This window comes from Sipha flava, unplaced genomic scaffold (assembly GCF_003268045.1).
Source record: "Sipha flava isolate LNK unplaced genomic scaffold, YSA_version1 34_pilon_pilon, whole genome shotgun sequence".
NCBI classification, from domain to species: Eukaryota; Metazoa; Arthropoda; class Insecta; order Hemiptera; family Aphididae; genus Sipha; species Sipha flava.
Genome location: NW_020273045.1, coordinates 1,254,347 through 1,274,844, shown reverse-complemented (window position 1 = coordinate 1,274,844; position 20,498 = coordinate 1,254,347). Strand labels below are relative to the sequence as shown.

Here is a 20,498-nt window from a genome sequence, read left to right as displayed (position 1 = left end):
CCGAAGGAACACGGGTGTTTGCGCGTCGCAGTGTTCACCGCGCGTGCCTTTCGTCCGCCAACCGGGGCCGATCGCCAAACGGTCAGCTACGCGCGTGCACCGCTTCTAATATCGTCGTCGTAGCGCTGTACCGATCAAATATACTACGGGCGCAGTAGAACGGGGTCGTCGTCGTCGTCGTCGTCGTCGTCGGAGGCCGCGTGCAGTCGGTCAGTAGTCCGTGCCGGGTGGCCTTCTTCCGCGTCCGCAACAACACGCGCCGTCCGGAAGTTCCGGGGTAAGTACACGCACGATTACGCACAACTGTGCACAGCACGGTGCAGTACGTTTTAGATTCCTGTTCCGATTCGCATGCACGATGACCGCCGCACCGTTATTGTGATTGATGTACGTGCGTGATGCGATGGTCACAGATGCGCGTGAACTGTTCGAACACCAGCACGGATCCGGACCGATCACCCGGTTGTGTGTGTCTCTGTGAGAGTGTGTGTGTGTGTGTGGAGGGGGTTGCAAGTTGAAATGCTATATAAATTAAGTACACGAATTCATCCCGTCAGGCGCGTTCACAAAAAAATTTGTCGTGAGGCGAGGTTTAGATTATATATTTTCATACTTATCCAACATATATAAACTGCTACTACTATATAAAAACATTTCAGGGGGGGGGGGTTTAAGTCCCTAAAATCCCTATTGCCTGTGCGCTTGCATCTCGTATAAGAAATCGTGTATACCTATAGTTATAATAGTATAATATTATAATTATAGGTCCAGATATACTAGGGGGGAGGGGATTCAAACCGGGTCGTAAAATTATCTCAATTATTTAAGGCATATATTTGGGACAAAAAATTAATTACATTTAGAAAAAATTGTATTCAATAAAATTTATAAAAATTTTAGTAATCAAAGTGGCAATTAAAATTATAAATGTTCAACCAATGATTGACAGGTATTAAATTATATTTAAATTGTTAAATTCGATGAACGACAATGGCATGACTATGAAACGTCGTCGTTGAAGAAAGGCGATACATAATAAAATTACCGAATTCATTATAAATTATAGACTGTCTTCTAAATCAATAGCTTATTGTAGCATATGTATATGTCGTATCCACTTAGTGAAAATCGCTCGTTTCATGAAGTGGACATCCACTTCATGAAATATATCCATTTAGAGAAATCGACGTTTCTTAACACTATACAGAAAATTGTTCGACGTTTTTATGAAGCGGACAAAATTAATACTATGCACATTGTGTAATAATTGATTTGTTGATAAATTTTAAGATTTGATATAAAATTGAACAGTATAAATGACGATTTTATTTCTATATTTCGCTTAAATAATGTTTGTTATTATAAATTGTATTATTTATTATTATTTAAAATTAGCATTGGATTTTTATGATATGATCTATGTATCTGTGGTACTTGGTAATTGCGAGGTAGAAATTTAAGTTGTTTGAGGTAGATAATTTGTAACTTATAGATTGTATGAACTGACTTATCAGTTGATCAGGTAATTTGATTTGAAGATTTATCAAATCATTAATCATTATTGCACAGATAGTATACTCACTGACTATAAAATATATTATGATCTACCCATTTGAAGTAAATAATTTGTAACACATGCGTTGTGTAAACCAATTTTTTAATTATTAAGATAATTATTTGATAACATTTTACCAAACAATTTAAAATTAATGCACACATAGTAGCCTATACTATTTGATAATACTTTGTTGTACATCATTTATTCTTTAGTAGCTGTGTACTAAATAATATTATTTAACTTGGAAAAATTATTATTTTATGAGAAGTTACTAGAATATTACATTACAAAGCCGAAGAAAGTACCGTTAAGTAAAGAATAACAAATATACATGATAAAGGATATTGAAGCTGCTAAAATTAAAACGTAAAAATGTAATCATAAAAATAAAATATAATAGGTAAATGTATATATTTATATTTTTTATCTACATATGCAAGTAATCTCGTCGAGAATATTATTTACTTACCAAATATACAGTGTTTAAATTTGTAGGGCAAACGTTTTTGGTATAAGCCTACAGAAAGCGACGAAAATATTAAGTAATACAAAATTAGTACCTTTTTTTTAAATCTTTAAATTATGATTTTTGACAAATAAACAGAATTACTCTCACTGATGTGTGTCTGACGTGTCTACAATTAATTACTAAATTCATAATGTATGAAAAAATTGGAAAAATGTTTTTGTGCGCAAATGAATTGTAAGTTCATTTTAAAAATCAAATATTTCACAATGTGATTAAAATAACTTTTATCCGCTTCATGAAAAAATCGAAAAATTATCCATATAATGTAAAAAAACGTAAATTCCTCTAAATGGATAAATTTCATGAAGTGGATATCCATTTCATGAAATTGGAGATTTCAATAAGTGGATGCAACACATAAATAAAGTAAAATACGGACGTAATTTATTGTTTATATTTCTTAAAATTATGCGGAAAAAATGTTATCTAACAAGAAGAGGGAGTATTTTTATGTCTTTACCCAAGTGTAGAAACCCTTAGATCCGGACTGGTGTAATTATGACCCACCCCCAACTGGATCTGTTCCTGTACGCCGTCGTGTCTCGGTTTTTGGCGTACGTTGAATGCGTTGACGTTCCCTCAGATTTTCCTCGACTACGCATCGGAGTGGCTACGAAAACGCGTCGCGGAACAGTGGCGCCAATCCCTATGTGTGAGTAATACGGATGCAATACCTAATTTAGGGGAGGTGGTCCCGTGGTGAACAAGGGTACACTGGTACTATGATGTAGAAACTATAGCGATTTGGATTTTGGATATAAGACTGTTTCAAAATTATAATTTAATATACTCAGCATTACTCAGATTTTATTTTTACGCATTGTCGTATGATACATACGGCGCCACTGCCGCGGAATCTTGTTGACTCAACGATCTTCACGGTACTACTGCTAATGGACGATTGCGACATTAGCCCCTAATTGTTCATTGTTTAATAAATATTACTTGGCCGCGCAGTGCGGTTGATTAATAACCGTCCGTTACGAATACATCGTTGCGCATAATGTAAATGATAATGCAATAATAACGAATGCTGCGAGTACGCATGGACCGGATTAATTACGGAGTAGAGAACAATTATTTCTAAGTTTACTCACAGTTGATTGCGTCCGAGCAGGGCGAGTTCACGTTTCAATATTATGGTTGGTGTGACGTTGATGACGATCTGAAGAAAATTCACATTCGAACGGAAAAGTGTAACTTACCCGGCAGGCTTTAAAGTGAAGAGGAAGCAAGGGGACTCAGTCCGCCGGACTCGTGCACAGCACTTTGAAAGCGTCCCCTTAAACATTTTTCCGAAAAGTATACTGAAACGCTCGACTGCTTGTTAAAAATAATCGTACACAATAAAACAGTAGAAAAATTGGCTTTGTAATTTAGTTGATGTCACTTGGTGTTAAACAGTGTTCTGCAAACAAAACTAACATATATTAAATAAAAATTGTAAATTATTTAGCTATATATATATATATATATATTTATGTATACGTTTTTAAATTTGTTTTGTTTTATTAATATATATATGAGATGTTGTTAGAGAACAATTTTCTTTACAGAATATTCATGTGCTGTAAAAATGTATGAACTTGTAAATTGCTTACTTATTGTCTTAAATAACAGATTTTATTAATTAATGTATATTTATAATCTGTTATTTAAAACAATAAGTAAACAATTTACAAGTTCGTACATTTTTACAGCATATGAATATTTTGTGAATAAAATTGTTCTTTAACACCACATCATATGATATATAACCTATTTATAATTATTTATCTAGTAATTGTATAGAACTATATGGAAAGTTGAGAATAATAAACAGATTAGTGTCCTCTGGCCCTTTTTTACCACTTAAAACCCTGTTACCCGATTGCGTACAAATGATATAATAAAAAAGTAGTAGTTTTCGTACGTTTTTGTCCTTTTCTTTCGCTTTTTGTCTTTTTTTTTTTTTTTTTTTTGTACAATTATACGAGGTATTGATCAAATTGTGGATAACCAATATTATTATTGTGGCTCTGGCGAGCAACCTTCACAGTTTCACAGTTATGGATTCCGATTACGGTTTTCGACTTTTATGGGTTCCAAATTATACAAAGAAATGCTCAAAGAGACATCATAAAATTAATATTTTGAAAAGTGATGGTCATTGTAAAGGAACAATTTATGATTAATGAATACCGCACGTATCTATTCCAATGACTTTTCCCGCGAACGCTAGAAACGTGAGTTTGAATCGGACTATGGAAGACTAGAGGAGTTCGACAGTTTAATTAAAATTCGAGTCAATAAAAATGAATGCTATACGAGTTATACACCAGTATTTGAAAAAATCAAATGTTTGCATATTTATAACGTCTTTTATATTTAAGTATTGGTGTAAATATGTATAATAATGAATCCATACAAGTTTAAAATATTCTTAAAAATATTTTTATATACTGTACTTATATACGAGGCGTTGTATACTCATAATTACCTAAAATATTTTATAAAAACACGATTTTTTGTAATTTAAATAACTATTCCATTATTACCGTTCTAAAAAACATTAAAATGAAATAAAATAACAATAAACAATAAAATAATATAATATAAACGTTTTTGAAACTCGAACCACGTTAACGTTTGTGCTAATTGTAAACAGACAACAACAAAACAAAACTATTATACTATAATTGGTATGATAATAGTATATAGCTTAATATATTTTAAATTTAACTAATGTCGCAGTGTTACTTCACAAAAATATTCATACATTATTATTTAATAACTTTTGTTAATAATAAAGAAAAAAGAAATTGTCTTATTATAAAAAAAGTGACCTTCATTATGAAACTCATATACTTGGTTTTTAAATCTGCAATATAATTTGTCATTTGATATTTAATTTTTTTTTTTTTTTTTTTTACTTGTATTTAGTTAAAAACAATTGATAAATAATTATTACAAAATATTACACTATTAACCATCGTTATTGATCAATACCTATAAAGCACTCATATATATTTGTAGATACATTACTTTTTTATTCATACTTTATTATTTTTAGTAGACGGAGAGTAAAATGTTTATAGTTTTGAATGTACACGAACAAACACATTACATAATAAGCCATTTCATTATTTCCATGAAATTAGAATGCCTTGTGTCTGGGGATTTTGATAACATAAAAAGGTCAGTGATATAATTTTAAAAGGTCGCGTTATTTTTAATATTAAACTACATTTATATGGTAAATTTTTCTTTATAGTATTAAAGTTAACTTTTTTTTATTAATAGTTCACACATGTATATTAAAAAATATTAATAAGTATTAGATTAAACATTCACAAAATATAATGATTACATTGATTGTATATGTAGTATTATTTTAAAGAATAATAATTTTTAATTGACCAACTGACCGATTATTATAGTAGCATTATCATTATATAAAATGCATCAGAACATTTTCATTAAAAAAAAAAGAAAAAATAAATAAATAAAATAAAAAGAACAATTCTGAATGATGCCTATAATTTTGTTACATTTCTCATTCTTAGCAAAATAATTATAAGGCCAAGCATCAATTATAATATACTATTTATGCAACTTATTCGAATGTTTCATGTTTAAATATGTATTTAGAATAATTTTATATTTATTCATTGGATTTTAATGAATAATTATTGGAAATATATTAATATTTAATTACAAAAGTAAAGCCTAAACATCCTTATGTTTTGGAAATTTATTAGTCTACATTGTAATCTATTTTACTATCTCCAATGCATATGTTCAAACTACTTGCAAGTAAATAACAAAAAAAAAAAACTTCCATAGATTTGCAAATTTCACTGTGGGCTTATGTAATGGGTAAATTACACCGATTATGGAACTAACAAATACGAACCGGTTAAATTACGCGTGTTTATTATTAATAAATATCTAAAACTAATGAAAAAAAAAACACATTTATTTACCAATGGCAATTGTCGCCACGGGTGTAAAAATAATAATAATAATAATAAAAAAAAAAACACATTTATTTATATGTATAATTGTATTTTGTAACGAAAATACAGATTTTTCTCAGTTAGATTTTTTTATAGATGTCTCTATTTTAGACTAGTAATCCTATCCTATTAATATTAGTAAAAAATGGTTTAACAAAATTTAATACCTAGTAGGTAATAATAATACATTTCGCTGCGTAGAATTTTCATAATTTATTATTTAAAATGATACTTGATTTATAGTTAATAATATACGTTTCTGCGTAGATCAAAAATAGTTTAAAAAACCAGACGACCTTGGACAATTTAACTACATATAAAAAAAAGAAGAATAATGAAAACTATTAATAATGATATTTAATGTATATAAGTTTATGCAAGTCGAATGTGAAATAATTCATATTTGCCAAATTAATTTACATACGTATAGATACTGAGAGTCTACAAATATTTAAATTAAATAAAAAATAATATTAATAAATTGTATACATTTTTTTAGATGTACATATTTTCTTTGGTGGTTTAATGTTTTTTTCTTAATTATTGTGAAATCTATTCATGTATATATTTATAATATTACTATTCTAATTTATAAAAAAAAAGAGTATATTCAAGTTCATAAAAAAATTAATAAACAATATTAATAATTTGTAGAGTTAAATTATCAAGTATAAAATAAAATCTATGTATTCTATTTTAATGTAGTTATGTTTAAACTGCCAATTAACTAGAAAACTAGGATTATTATTTTGAGATTAGTTTAAATTATTCAGGAATAGGTTTTGTAAACATTGTTTACTCATTTTAAAAAACCAGCCATGATTTATAATAAAATATCTTGTGATATACGATATAATTATCAACAATAATTTTTTTAACAATATCATAACCATCAACAATGTAAATTACAGGGTTAATGTAGTTTGTAATAACATTTTTGCTTTGTAACTACATCGTTTTGTAAAATATATTTAATTTCGAGTGGGTACTTAACATGATAAATTAGATTTATCATTTGTACAGTTAACACAAATAATACTGAATACATATGGATAAGATTACATCGTACTTTTTAAAAATCTTAATGTTATCACTGTTTTTTATAAATATGTTTTACTCAATATTGAATTTAATTATTAATTCTAATTCTAGGTACCTACTTCAATGTTTAGAAAATAAGTTGAAATTAATTATCTAAATTGTATAAACATCAAATTTTTATTTTTTATTGTTTTATAGTTTATGGTTCATTTTATAATATTTTATAATTGATTTTATATTAAATCAACATAATAAAACTAAAAGTTATTTGTGTATTTAAAATCCTTTTATATTACGAAACCTATATTTTAACATGTTACTATACAATTTATTATTTATTTTATTTGTTTTAAATAATTTGATCTTGTTACAAATTGGTGAATTTGAATTATGTACTTATAATAACATACAATTTAACAATATATTATGTTCATATGTTATAGGATGCCCGATAAAGTTATCATTTTGAAAGAAGGACCGCCGTGGGGATTCAGAATGACTGGTGGAAAAAATACAGGATCACCTTTGAAAATATCAAGGGTAATATTTTACTTTTTAATTTTTATCGATCAATTAATCAATAATCATAGTTGAAAATAATTGTTATACTAATGGATCTTGAAGTAAAATTCATAAACTTAATGTGAAGATGAATGTTGTGGACTAGTAGATAGTTAATATTAATATGCTCTCAAATGATATTTAGCTTTTTATTCAAACAAATATTTATGTTAAAAACGAGGACTTTCAACTGTTTTGTACGAATATTTTAAGATTGTTAAAAGTGATAAAGGAATTTTATAATTTGCCGTTGATTCGTGTATTACTGTACCGTAAAGTTTTGTACGATTTAAACGACTGCACATGATACTAAAAATAAAACATAGTTTTAAAAATATTAGGCGTAATTAGTTGATGAAATATGGGTCCTGCGCTTAAACATTTCTTCGTTTGGTCTTTCGTTTTTGTTTTTGATCATTTTCATTGCAAATGTAAATAGTTTTTTTTCACTCAGACTTCCGGGGAGGAGGGCTGGTTTCAAAACACTCTTTGTATAATGGAATACATTATCGTTGTTTATGGCTGACAGTTGTTTGTTTATAGATTATTCTCAATCGTATACAGCTGACGCCGCCAAAACAAGTCGTTGATGACCGATGTGTAAATTATTATTTTTGAAAGTTAATCGACCCGTTATAGGAAGAACTCATACGTATCCGCGTGTCAACGTGATCTTAAATTCATTTATGAAAAAAAACCAAAGGGAATTATATGTAATTTTTCATGTACTCAGTGCTCATTGGGTCTTCATTTATGATGATATATTAGAAAAAAAATAATTAAATAATTCTATATTTTGACGAGTTTTATAAAAATAATAACTCGTAATATAATAATACAACTATACTATACTAATATACTACTACTACTATATTAATATAGTAATCATAAGAGTCGAAATCAGATGATAGTGTTTTTATTTAGCAACCGCTTAATAGTCAAACCTATGAGTTATAACCGATAACGGTAATTATATAATGTTAATCATATTTTGTAATAATTTAACATGAACGTCAATAGAGAAAATCAAATATTTGTAGATATATACGTACATTTGTTCGTTATTCAAGTTCCATTGTATTTATACGCCGAAAAGTAGACACATCGAATTATCCTTTTATTAAAAGTAATAAGTTGATGATAATATTTGAAGACAAATTTGTTGCACAGATTTTTACCGAAAGGGTGCTAGACTGTTATCGGATGGGCAATACTCATCCCAGAATTTACCTTGTTTAGTGATTGCGAAATTTTCCAGCGAAACCATTCAGCACTTTTTCAAATCGTATTCAGTTTAAAAACGTAATCGAGTCGAATATGAGAACTTTCGCCTTCGTTTAAAGTTTAAACTATCGTTGATTTTTTTTTTTTTTTCCATAACGGTTTTATGAAATAGACCATCAAAGGAAGTATTTGAAAATGGTGTAAATGTTTACTGCGGGGAACGTTTATTTTTTCCAAGCCTCCTTTCTCTCCCCCCCCCCCCCCCGATTTGGAGAAATTATGTTTATTTATTTTCTCTGCAATTCGAGCACTAACCATTTTGGTGTATACCAATGTGGTTGTGGTATGTACCCGCGCGTTGGCCTCGGTCCCAGTTTTCGCGAGTATAACGTTTATAATGTGCATTCAAACCGGCCATCACCCACAGACCATCGCCGCCAATAGGTTAGGATTGTGTTAATATTATTTTACGGGAAGAACACCGGCGGCGGCCGCGCTATTTATAGATCGGAGGAAGATATTTTGCTTGTGCACATCACCGCCGCCGCCGCCGCCGTCACTGGCATTAGGCAATGATAGGTGCGCGGTGTGGCATACCGAGAAAACGAAACACGTTGTCGCAGCTCCGTAAGAAACTGCGTCGGTACGTACATGATAATACAGTAGAACCTCGATTATCCGTGACTCGATTATCTGTGTTTGCGATTAACCGTGCTCACTCTTCAAAAAATTTAAAAATAAGTATGGACTGTAGATATATATGTAGTTATAATCGAACATTTTATATTACATAATACACGATATTGACAATTATATTAATGACATTTTTGACGATAATAATATGAAGATAAGCAATATTATATGTACATCGATTATTATATTTATCGAATCACCTTCAGTTTGCTTTTTTCCTCCCATCGCCGAACGTAACGTGTGGTTAAGCCAACGTTATTGGCTTAAGAAAAATCAGAAGTGAAGTAAGGAAAATTATTTTAAACTAAAAAAAACAAAGACTGATAACTTCATATTTTAAGCCCTAATAACTTGTATAAAATTATTGTATGTATATTATGTATATTTCTAATTATAATTGAATCAAATTTTTAAAATTTCATTACTATAAAATTGTACCTATGTATTTCTAATTAAAATTAAATAAAAAATGTCATTATTATAAAAAGTCTCGATTAACCGTGATTTTCATTTATCCGTGTGACCCCCTCACCATCATTACCCCGGATAATCGAGGTTCCACTGTATTGATTTATTAATAATTTATTATCATATTATGTAAACCATATGGTTATAATAAGAGCAGAAGTTCTTTTTAATTGTGACGCACACAGTGGTGTGGCGAATATAGGACCAAAACGAACAATTGCCCGTGTCAAATATTGAAGGAGTGGTCCTCCTGCATTGAATTGATCTGCCACGTATTTTTATTTTTCTAACGATCAGTAACAAATTTAAGATGTATTGTTAACCAATGGCCAATAGTAAATACGAGCAGTGGTGACGTGTCGAAGCAGTTATTTTTCGGGCCGTCGCCCCTAGTAATACATTCTGGTGGTAATGGGAAGTTGGCATTGGCCTATTAATAACATTTTTTATGCTATAAATTATTATGTACAGTAAACTCGGTCGGGTACCAGTTATTCAGTTATTACTTATGTACTAATAGAAATTGAGAATTCCTGTTAAATATAAACAAAGAGACATTATCAATTTTTTAAGGGTGGGTGGGTACCAAAAATGAATCTTTGTCCCTTGCAAATAATCCTGTCGCAATAATCCACGCCTCTGGATGGCACATACGATCAAGTCATCGTGAATTCGGTCCAAGTACTGTAGCACCAATAATATGGTAAACGGTGAACACGCGCAGGAACAACAGAATGCAGAGCCAACGCTAAGATTTTCGACGACAAACACATGCCTACCCCCCTCTCTATTATACCGACCACTCGAGGTTTTCGGTCACATTTTTCATCCCCTCTATCGGCACACAACACAAGCAACAATATAGTCCTATTGCATGACAATAATACTGTTATTTTGTTATTCAACACTGCAGGCTCTCGTCATTTGTCGAAAATGCGCAGTATGCTTGCGATACGCATATTATATACACGCATACATATACATAGCCGCTGTATGTCTTAAAAAAAAAAAACCACTACTTTGTTTTGCGTTAAAAGTGACTGAGTTATTAAAAATATAATAAAATTTAAAAAAAATTTTAAAAATCAGTCGTTTATAAGATCTTGGAACACTATTAAGATATGAGCAGTATGTATGCAAAACGTTTGTTATGTACCCTCGTATACCTATGATTGCTGAATATTATAATATACTACACATGACCAGATTATGGTCTTAATGTATAGGAGGCTATTCATTTTTATGAGGCACTTTTATCCAAAACAAATTAAATTTTTTTATTTGGATTTAGTAATTTCTAATAGAAATTTATTTAAAATGGTTTAATATATTTTTATATTGTAGTATCGTCACGATTAATTGATAAAACAGTACTTTGCATTTATTAGGCAAAGATTATAAAACACATTATGGTCCCTTTCAACTGGCAGTCTGGGACTATAGCTTCCCAGTCCTTCCATTGATTCAGCCCTGGTCAGTGGTGTAGCTAGGATTTTCTGAAGGGGGGTGTTAATTATAATTATTAAATATTATATATAATACGTACAAACTAAAACTTTTATTTTAATTAATTAATATGTATACATAATGTCTGTAATAGAGATGTAATGTATATTCGAATTCGGATAGCTTTACCATAAATCATCCGAATATTTGACTATTCGAATATCAGTATTCGATGCTACAATACCTATTATTATTAAACGTTTTGTGTTGCACGAAAACGTAAATGAATAATTTTCGTCACGTATTGTGGCAATTGCGATAATTTTAACCTGTATATATGTAATTAGTATTGTGCATTATTTTATATTTCATATTGTATTATCGATTTACCTATATTCCTATAATAATGTAATATATGATACGGCTCAAGGGGGTGTCATATCTACCAAACACCCCCTTTGTATACGCCATTGGCCCTGGTACTACGTGTTTCGTAATAATATTATACTATTCGCAGTCTGCAGTTTTACGAAAAAAATAAAAACAAAAATTAATAAATTTATACTTACTTTGAATTGCAACTTTATTTTTGTATACTTTTATTATTGATTATAATTACTAATAAAATTATTAATTTTTATAATTCAGCATAATTTACCAATAACGTTATCCTATTAGCGTTGTAATAATATATAAATTGAAAAAAAAATCCGCGTGTAAATAGTCGATTGATAAGTTTTTTATATTATTGTACTTTATTAAATATTGTTTTTCGGTATTTTTAATTTTATACATTATCCGTGTATAAAATTTCGTATTCAATCTTAATGAAAGAACTCGGAACTTGTATGTTAATATATACATATATATATATATATATATATATATATATATATCTTTATAGAAAGTAAAAATAATAGTTAAGAAAGTGTTAATTAAATTTTTAAATATTTGTTTTTTTTCAACAGTTTTATGTACATATTTACATACTCGATTGAGATTCAAAAATCGCCCCAGAGATATTTTTTTTTTATCTCATTCTATAATCCATACATTAAATTGATTAAGAAACGTTTAAAAATATATTACTCATTAATAAAAACACTTTGATTAAGATACTAATATAAACGAATTAATTATTTCTAAGTTTTTATATGAAATGATTATACATATGCATAGTAAATAGCTGTCATCGTTAGTACAAATACACTGTGTGCTATTTAGAGTTTACACGTCCGTTTATGTATAATAAATGTAAACATTTTATTTAATCACATATCAAGGATATATTAATAAGTTCCTCAAAATTATCTCAAGACATAAGTATTTTTTGGAACGGCATCAATTACGCAGAACGGAAAAAAAAATGTCAGTATTTTAAATGCATTTAACTCGTATACCTATTAGTCAATGATTAATGGTTAACATTAGATAAAAAATACCTAAAAAAAAATAATTGTGTATGCGTAACCACAGCGGTGAAATTTGAAACCATTCATCCAAAACCCATAATCAACCGTATAATACAAATAATTTGTTTTAAACCATTACAGTAAATCAATGAACTGGTTACATCTGTAATCGTTTTATGCGTGTATTATTATTCTAGCTAAACTATTCGTTTCAATTAAAAAAAAATTATTTAAGAAAAAACAATCTTTTTCATCAATTTTGCAAATAACTCTAATTTTCTTAGGTTAACTATTTTATAAATATATAAGAATATATGATTTGGGTTTGAAAAAAAAAATATTTTAACTGATTTAGAACAACAGTGCTTAGTTTTTACTCAAATTAAATCTTTTATATGCTTAATTTGTTATTTGGTCAATTGTAACAATAATTAGTATCGCTAAATTTCAAGTATTTAATTATAATTTTTATTGTATCTATTGAAAATACTATTCTGTCTAACTGAAGAAAATGTTTTTAGAACATTTTAGAACAAGGCCTTCGTTTTTAAAAACAAGCTAAAAATAAATTCGTTCAAGAAATGTATGTATGTCACGTAAAATTGTAGCATTATATGTTAGTTCGTACAATTCTACTGTACTTCTGCAATACGTGAACTAATACAGTATTATATATAAGCTATAAATGCAAATTAACATATTATTTTGGTAATTTTATATTAAAATAATAAAATACAATTTTTAAAAAGTGTGAGGATCATAAGAAGAATATTTAATTATAATTTAGAACTATATTGATGAAGACAAAACCGAGATTTGATTTAACATTCAACTGTTTCTAGATTTCCTATAAAATAATGGTAAAAGTTATTTTTTAAAGATTTTATGAGTTTTAAATATACTAATAAAACAATAATGACTAATGAATATTAATAAGAATAATAAGATTTTTAAAAAAAAGTATAAAAGCTGATAGCAGTGTATTATATATTTTCAATAAGTTTCTGTATTCATTTTTAAAGAGAGATAATGTCTTATATTAAACATTTTGACGAACCTAACAACTATTGAAGCGTATGTTATATGTTATATATGTTATATCTTATAATTTATAATAACTATTATTTATTTGTGTACTGTTTGACGTTTGTTAATATTGATGTTATAAACATAAATATAACGATTTACGAGTTTGTACATTATACAATAAATATTTGTTTGTATTTTATGTACCACTGCCATATAGATATTTTATTATGTTTACATATCATTTATTAATTATTATAATTTTCGGTTAAGAATGAACGTAAAAATATGTTTTAGGAGATTTATTTAAATAAATAATTCACATTTTAGATGAATAAATGGAGTGACCATAACCATTTATATATTAAATAACAATAATTACTACTCTGAATATATTAAGTTTATGGACTTTGTTTAATGGTACAAAATTTGATATTTATAATTAAATTTAAGCGTTTTTATAATGTATCGTAAAAAAAAAATACTGCGCATATTTGATTGTCGTTTTCAGCTTAACATTATAACTGTAAAGATAAAAAAAATCATTTAACTTTAATCATTATAATAATTTATCGTGATTTACGACAAGTGCAATGGACGCACGTAATCGTCACTTTTTCCTTATATCCTGGCATCCTGCATATTTCTTTAATTGCTATACAGGCCAACGCACGTTCCTTGTACTAACGTATATATAATTCCGTTGTGATATCATACATTTAAAACATTAATGGACAATTATGCAACTTGCATAAAGTTCATGTATTGTTTTGCAGCAAGTGTGCAATGAGTGCATGTTTAATTTAGTACAATTAAATAATTTATTACACGTAATAGAAGTGCCGCAGCGTCATAACGTTTTGTGGGGTCAAGTATATTATCGTTGAAGCATGAGACCATTTTTATAACTATTTATCTATAGAGGTAGATTTGAGGAAACCGATTTTATTAAATCGTTTTTCCAGTGGCTTCACCATATTTCTACTTCTACCATATTTTTAAAATATTTGTAATGACAAATATTAAAATAAGTCTTATCTAAGTCCTGATGATGTTAATTTTTTATCAATTGAACATATTTTAATTTACAGTATTCGACCGTCTCCTTCTTAAATTATTAGATAAGTTTGTGATAGTCAGGGACAGATGAACCTCACAACGGGCGCATAAAATTCCACCCAAAAATGGTAAATTTCACCCGAAATGAATTGCAGGTAAAATAAGATGCATGTAAATTTCGCCCGAAAAAATGTATAGTTTATAACTATTTATTTTTCATATCAAGTAAATTATTTTTTTTCAAAATCTCCAAAATGAGCCATATTTATTAGCAATATTTTTAGTATTTATTAGTTATTACTAATCATTAATAAATATTTCATTATTTTTATATTTTTATATAATATTTGGCATGAATATTATTATTTTTTTTTTTTTATTTTTAATTTCTTTATCCATATGGTTTATTTATTCTATTTATTTTTATGTAATTTTCCAATTGAATTCGCTTAGATTTAGTTAAAAATATGAGGTTGATTAGAATTAAAACTTTTATTAAAATGGGAATGAAATAACTCATAATCTGCTATATCAGCAGCCATAAGCGTGCGCAGACATACTGGCACGGTAATCATATATAACAAATTTGGATGGGATAACTTCATTTAACTTAATAATTATATTTTTAAAAATATTCTTATACATGTATTTACCGTTTACGGACGTTTCGAAGCGGTTTAACATAATATGGTTATATATTATTGTGATAATATTGAATATTTTAAAGAGGGAGGAAAGGTTTGCAGAGTAATCAAATGCCTACCCTGGCTACCACGTGCGCACGCTTATGGCAGCAATCTATATATTTGGAGGAAAAATCGCGGCATTTCTTACTCGTATATAATTTATATATATATATATATATATATAATTATTTGATAAATAATCTGAAAATTAAATTAATTTATGGTCTTTTGGCTTACAACTTAAAAAAAAACTTCAAAGTAATCAAAACCCGTCTCGGGCTCTAATAAAAATTTTTTTTTTCCGGGCGGGCAGAATTTTCAAATTCATTTTTGTACATTTATATTTTCCCTGGTGGGATTTACATTTATTATATTTTATATGTGGTTTTTCTGGGCGGAATTTACATTCGCTCTTCGTTATTGTTTTCGATTTTCACGAATATATCTGACGTTTTATATCTTTTGCAGCTTTATTGAAAAAATGTTTATACTCTTCTGATTTAAAATCATTTTTCTGTCAGCTTATGAGGATCGATGACGTGAGAGGCAAGATGTTTTACAACGCGTGATCTGGTGTGGTCGGATCCTTTGCATACACCTTCGGTTAACCTGTAAGTGTGATGCGTATGTCTCATTACGGCGAGTAACATTGCGTATAATCTATAAGTAGTGCTGTTGTGTTGCACACGAAATACACGTCTAGGTGTAACAATGGTAATACAGAATAATGTATACATCCTTTAAGTATTGAAAAATGTTTCTGTTATAGCATATGTACAAGTAGGTAATACCATACTGTTTAACATCCGACGAAATTTTGTTACATTAATCAAAATTATATTTTAAAATTCGTACCCATAAGTATAAAACATTCAATTATATGGTATAACGTGTTGATAATAAAAAATTGGTCTGTTGATGATGGTTAATGTCGATGTTAAAAAAACGCGCGAAATTTGGATTGGTCATGGGTTTCCTAATGCGCTCCCCGGTAACGTCTTCGTCCTTGCCGCCATGTGCACGCGGCGTCCGGTGGTCCCTACGTGATTATACCCGCGGTGGTGGCGGCGGCGGCGGCTGTGCGGTGTAGGCGACAACGGTGTGTTCAAGGCCTGCCGGTCGCATTCCACTACGGTTCATTTGCCCAAATAATCCGTTCTTGTACACCGCCGCCGCCTTGCCGCCTTGCCACCGCCGCCGCCGCCGCCGCCGTCGCGGTCATTACACACCTCAGCAGATGCGGCCGCTATCGTTCTTCTGTTTTCCTTCCTTGTTCGCGCGGCCGTTACCGTTTCCATCCCGGCCCGCACCGATTGTACACGTCGGGTACCGGCGGCCGCGTAGTGTTTTAGTACCGTCACGAATACCGTCCCGGTACGCCGTGCACCTGTTTTCCGGTTTTCCCCGGCCGAATCGTCATCGCGTCAGTTCGGCCCGTTCTTGCGCCGACGAGCGTCGCGCGTGATCCTCAGTCCGTCCCGTCGACCGCGTTATCGTCGTCCGGTCCGCGGCCCGTCGGCCATGCGTTCGCGCTCGAGACCGTCTACCCGTTACGGTTCTACGTAGTCCGACGCGCGGTGTTCGCGACGTTCTCATTGCGCGGCGGTTCTACGCGCGTTTCCCGTATCCGCATCGCGATGCTCGTCGAAACGGTGTCCGACGCGCACGTCCATTTCCACTACTCGGCTAGAAGGTTCAGGGACGTGTTGTTGGCTAACATCTTGGCGAACCAAAACAAAAACGAGGTACCGTCCGTGTCTCGTTTTGCGCACGTACTTATACGTATATGCGTTACCATGCGCCCTGTTGTTAATTGTTACAGCGTTGTAGGACCGTGATGTAACAGGTAATCGGTAACGCGGTTCCATACGCGTTGAACAGCGTTTCTCAACGAGAGCCCTAGTAATGAGTGGGGTGGCGGACGAGAGGAGGCTACGACCCGGGCGCGATTTCTAGGAGGGCGCAAAAATTATTTTTTTTATTCACAAAATATTCAACGTCCTTAATATTAATTCAGGCAAATATTGAAAATAATATCGAATAATTATAATATTTTCAAATTAAAAATACATAAGGGCGCATTTTGAAGTTTTGTCCAGGGCGCAATATTTAATTATTACGGTATTGTTCTCAACCGCTGCATCACGGCACACTGATGCGTCCTGGGATATGTTCAAGTGTGTCGCAACGTATGTTAAATGACAATAAATATGAATTGTTATTTGATATAACGAAGCATGTCAAAATATATGCTACGTATTATCGTTTAACACTTATGACTTTATGAATTCTGATTTATTTACATACTTCTTATTAAAATTAAATATTAATACACAAGTAGATATTATATCGAATAAGATTTTTGTTTGATCTAATTAAAGTATAAAATATTTTAATGAAGGGTCGTCATAATACAAACATTGAAAAATACTGGCGTAGACTCTCAATGGCTCGAATATCGACGATTTTTATTGTATTGCATTATACCTCTATTCAGTGCCGCGTTAAGTTATGTTGTCGCCCCGAGGTAAATTAAAATATGCCTTCCTTAAGAAAATTAATATTTTAACTGTAGAAAAAAAAAAAGTCAAATTTAAAAGATATTTTACACATCTAACAGTGCAATGTGCCGAGATAAAATATAGCGATATACTTGCGACTATTTTCGGGGAAAAAAAACGTACAGGAATAACGAAAATAGTTTGGACGATTACAGTACAAGTTCTCATCGCCTTGTGATATGCAGCTGTAGACTGCTGCTTTTTAGTGGTATTTACGAGTAAAATAAATTATAGTTATACAGTGATACAAGAAAAATTTTAATTATATGGTTTTTATTTTATGTTGATGCTCAATAATTTGCCGCCCCATTAAACACCAAAAAATTTTCCAAGAAAATTATATTTAAGTTTAGACGTACACTTTGCTCCCTCAAATGGTACTTCTAATGTAAATACTAACGTTTTGTTTTAACGTCGTTACTAGATTACAACTTAGTATAACCTTAGGTTATAACAGTGTGTTAATGTTAATATTTCATAGGTGTTACTTGAAAAAATATAATTTTATTTACGTGATATAATTTCTAAGTTTTCGTAAATTAAAAATATGAGGTGTTCTTATTAGTGTTCAATGTTTATTGTTAAACAAACTTTAAATATCACACAACACATTACAACGTATTTAAAAGGTATAAATTTAAAATATTAAACGAAATAATAAAAATTACAAATTAATTAATATCCAAAAATAAATTATGTTTAAAAACGTAAAATTAATTGTTTCGTACACAAGTACGTACTTGAGTCTAATTATAATTGTATTTTTAACACATCATATTAAACACAATTAATGTTTTATGTAGAAGAATGGAACCAAAGTTGTGATACAATATTAATTTTACAAGAGTACAAAATTATATATATATATATATATATATATACAGTGGCGTTCCCAGGAATTTTCAATGGGGGGAGGGCTTTAAAAATTTACTAGAATACTAAAGTGGAGGGGCTCTGCCCCACATCCCCCATAGTCATAATAATTACAAATTTTGTACTATTTTAAAAAACCACATTATCGAAAAATGTCACCAAATTGTTAAATTGATAGCACGGTCGCGTCATAGAACATGTTCTATGATCGTGCTCCAATCCAATTAGGTAACCGTGATACTGGTAACTAATGACGTATAAACCACTAAATTATAATCAATAAAATCAATAATCAATTATTATTAACTATTGGAATAATTTTAAAAATAATACGATAAATGGGGGGGGGGGTCAAACCCCATGAACCCCACCTATGAGTACGCCACTGTATATATATATATACTTCTATAGTAGTTATTATTTGTAGTACTTAAATAATAAAAAAAAAATGCATTTTTGGAGTCTCGGGGGTGGGTGATTTCTGTCGTCCTTAAAGTTAAAACTATGCTTACGTTGTAGCAAGAGTACGCTTCAGTTATTTTTTATGAGTTATATAATTTAGATGATGCTTATATATTAATATTTTAATTGAAATTAGTTGGTTTCGATTTCAATATTTTTTTAATTAAACTCAAATATATTTATTACATATAAATGTTTGTTTTCTCAAGTGAATATAAAGTATTGTTATTCTTTGGCAAAACATAATTTTATTTTTTAAATAAACCATGTACCATATATTTAAATTATATTAATGGTATTTATTAGCATACAAAATAACGGTTCAATACATATAAAAATAAAATTACATTTATAATAATATTATCTATTCCGAAAAAGTCTGACTCATTTAAAATATTTAAAATAACTAGTCTAATTTTATTTGTGATTTTCAAATGCATGTGCAGATAAGACTGCTATTCTGAAACTGTTCAAGTAGGGCGTTTTCTGGAATCTGTCAAATGTCATAGTATTGAACACATTTGATTATTATACCAGAGCTGCTATTATTAAGTGCTATAGTAACAGTCATTTAGTTCCGTTCTATCTCTGTCGACAGTTTTAAAAAAATTGATCATCCGAGTTTTGAATTAACTGTATTTTTTCTCTCTCATTGTTGTTTGATTGAATTACATCATCCATAAAAATAAACTCGTAAATTGAATAACGGTGCACTATTGTAGGTACATTTTTTGGTGGTATAGAAAATACATACATACGATGCTCAAATTTCAGTACAAAAAAGAACAAGTTAGATTTGTATACATTTTATTCATGTGTTTTTTTTATGTAAAAACATTATTTAATTTTCATTCTGTCGAGAATGGTGTTATTTTCTTTAATTTTATATTTATAAAATCTA

The 20,498-nt window shown here is 29.8% G+C and overlaps 1 protein-coding gene across 12 annotated transcripts in view; it reads left to right on the top strand.

Annotated features, from left to right (window-relative positions):
- The first annotated feature begins 6 nt into the window (after positions 1-6).
- LOC112687435 (sorbin and SH3 domain-containing protein 2) overlaps positions 7-20,498 on the top strand; it is a 53,253-nt gene continuing 32,761 nt past the window's right edge. For 3 of the 12 annotated variants that reach the window (XM_025560139.1, XM_025560137.1, XM_025560151.1), the window contains exon 1: positions 16,964-17,446. In XM_025560139.1, coding sequence (XP_025415924.1) covers positions 17,339-17,446 — 108 coding nt within the window. In that variant the 5' untranslated portion in view covers positions 16,964-17,338. Of the gene's footprint in view, positions 278-7,569; positions 7,667-16,962; positions 17,447-20,194; positions 20,387-20,498 lie in introns of those variants that run through there. The other 9 variants (XM_025560135.1, XM_025560152.1, XM_025560145.1 and 6 more) reach the window with 7 other exon arrangements.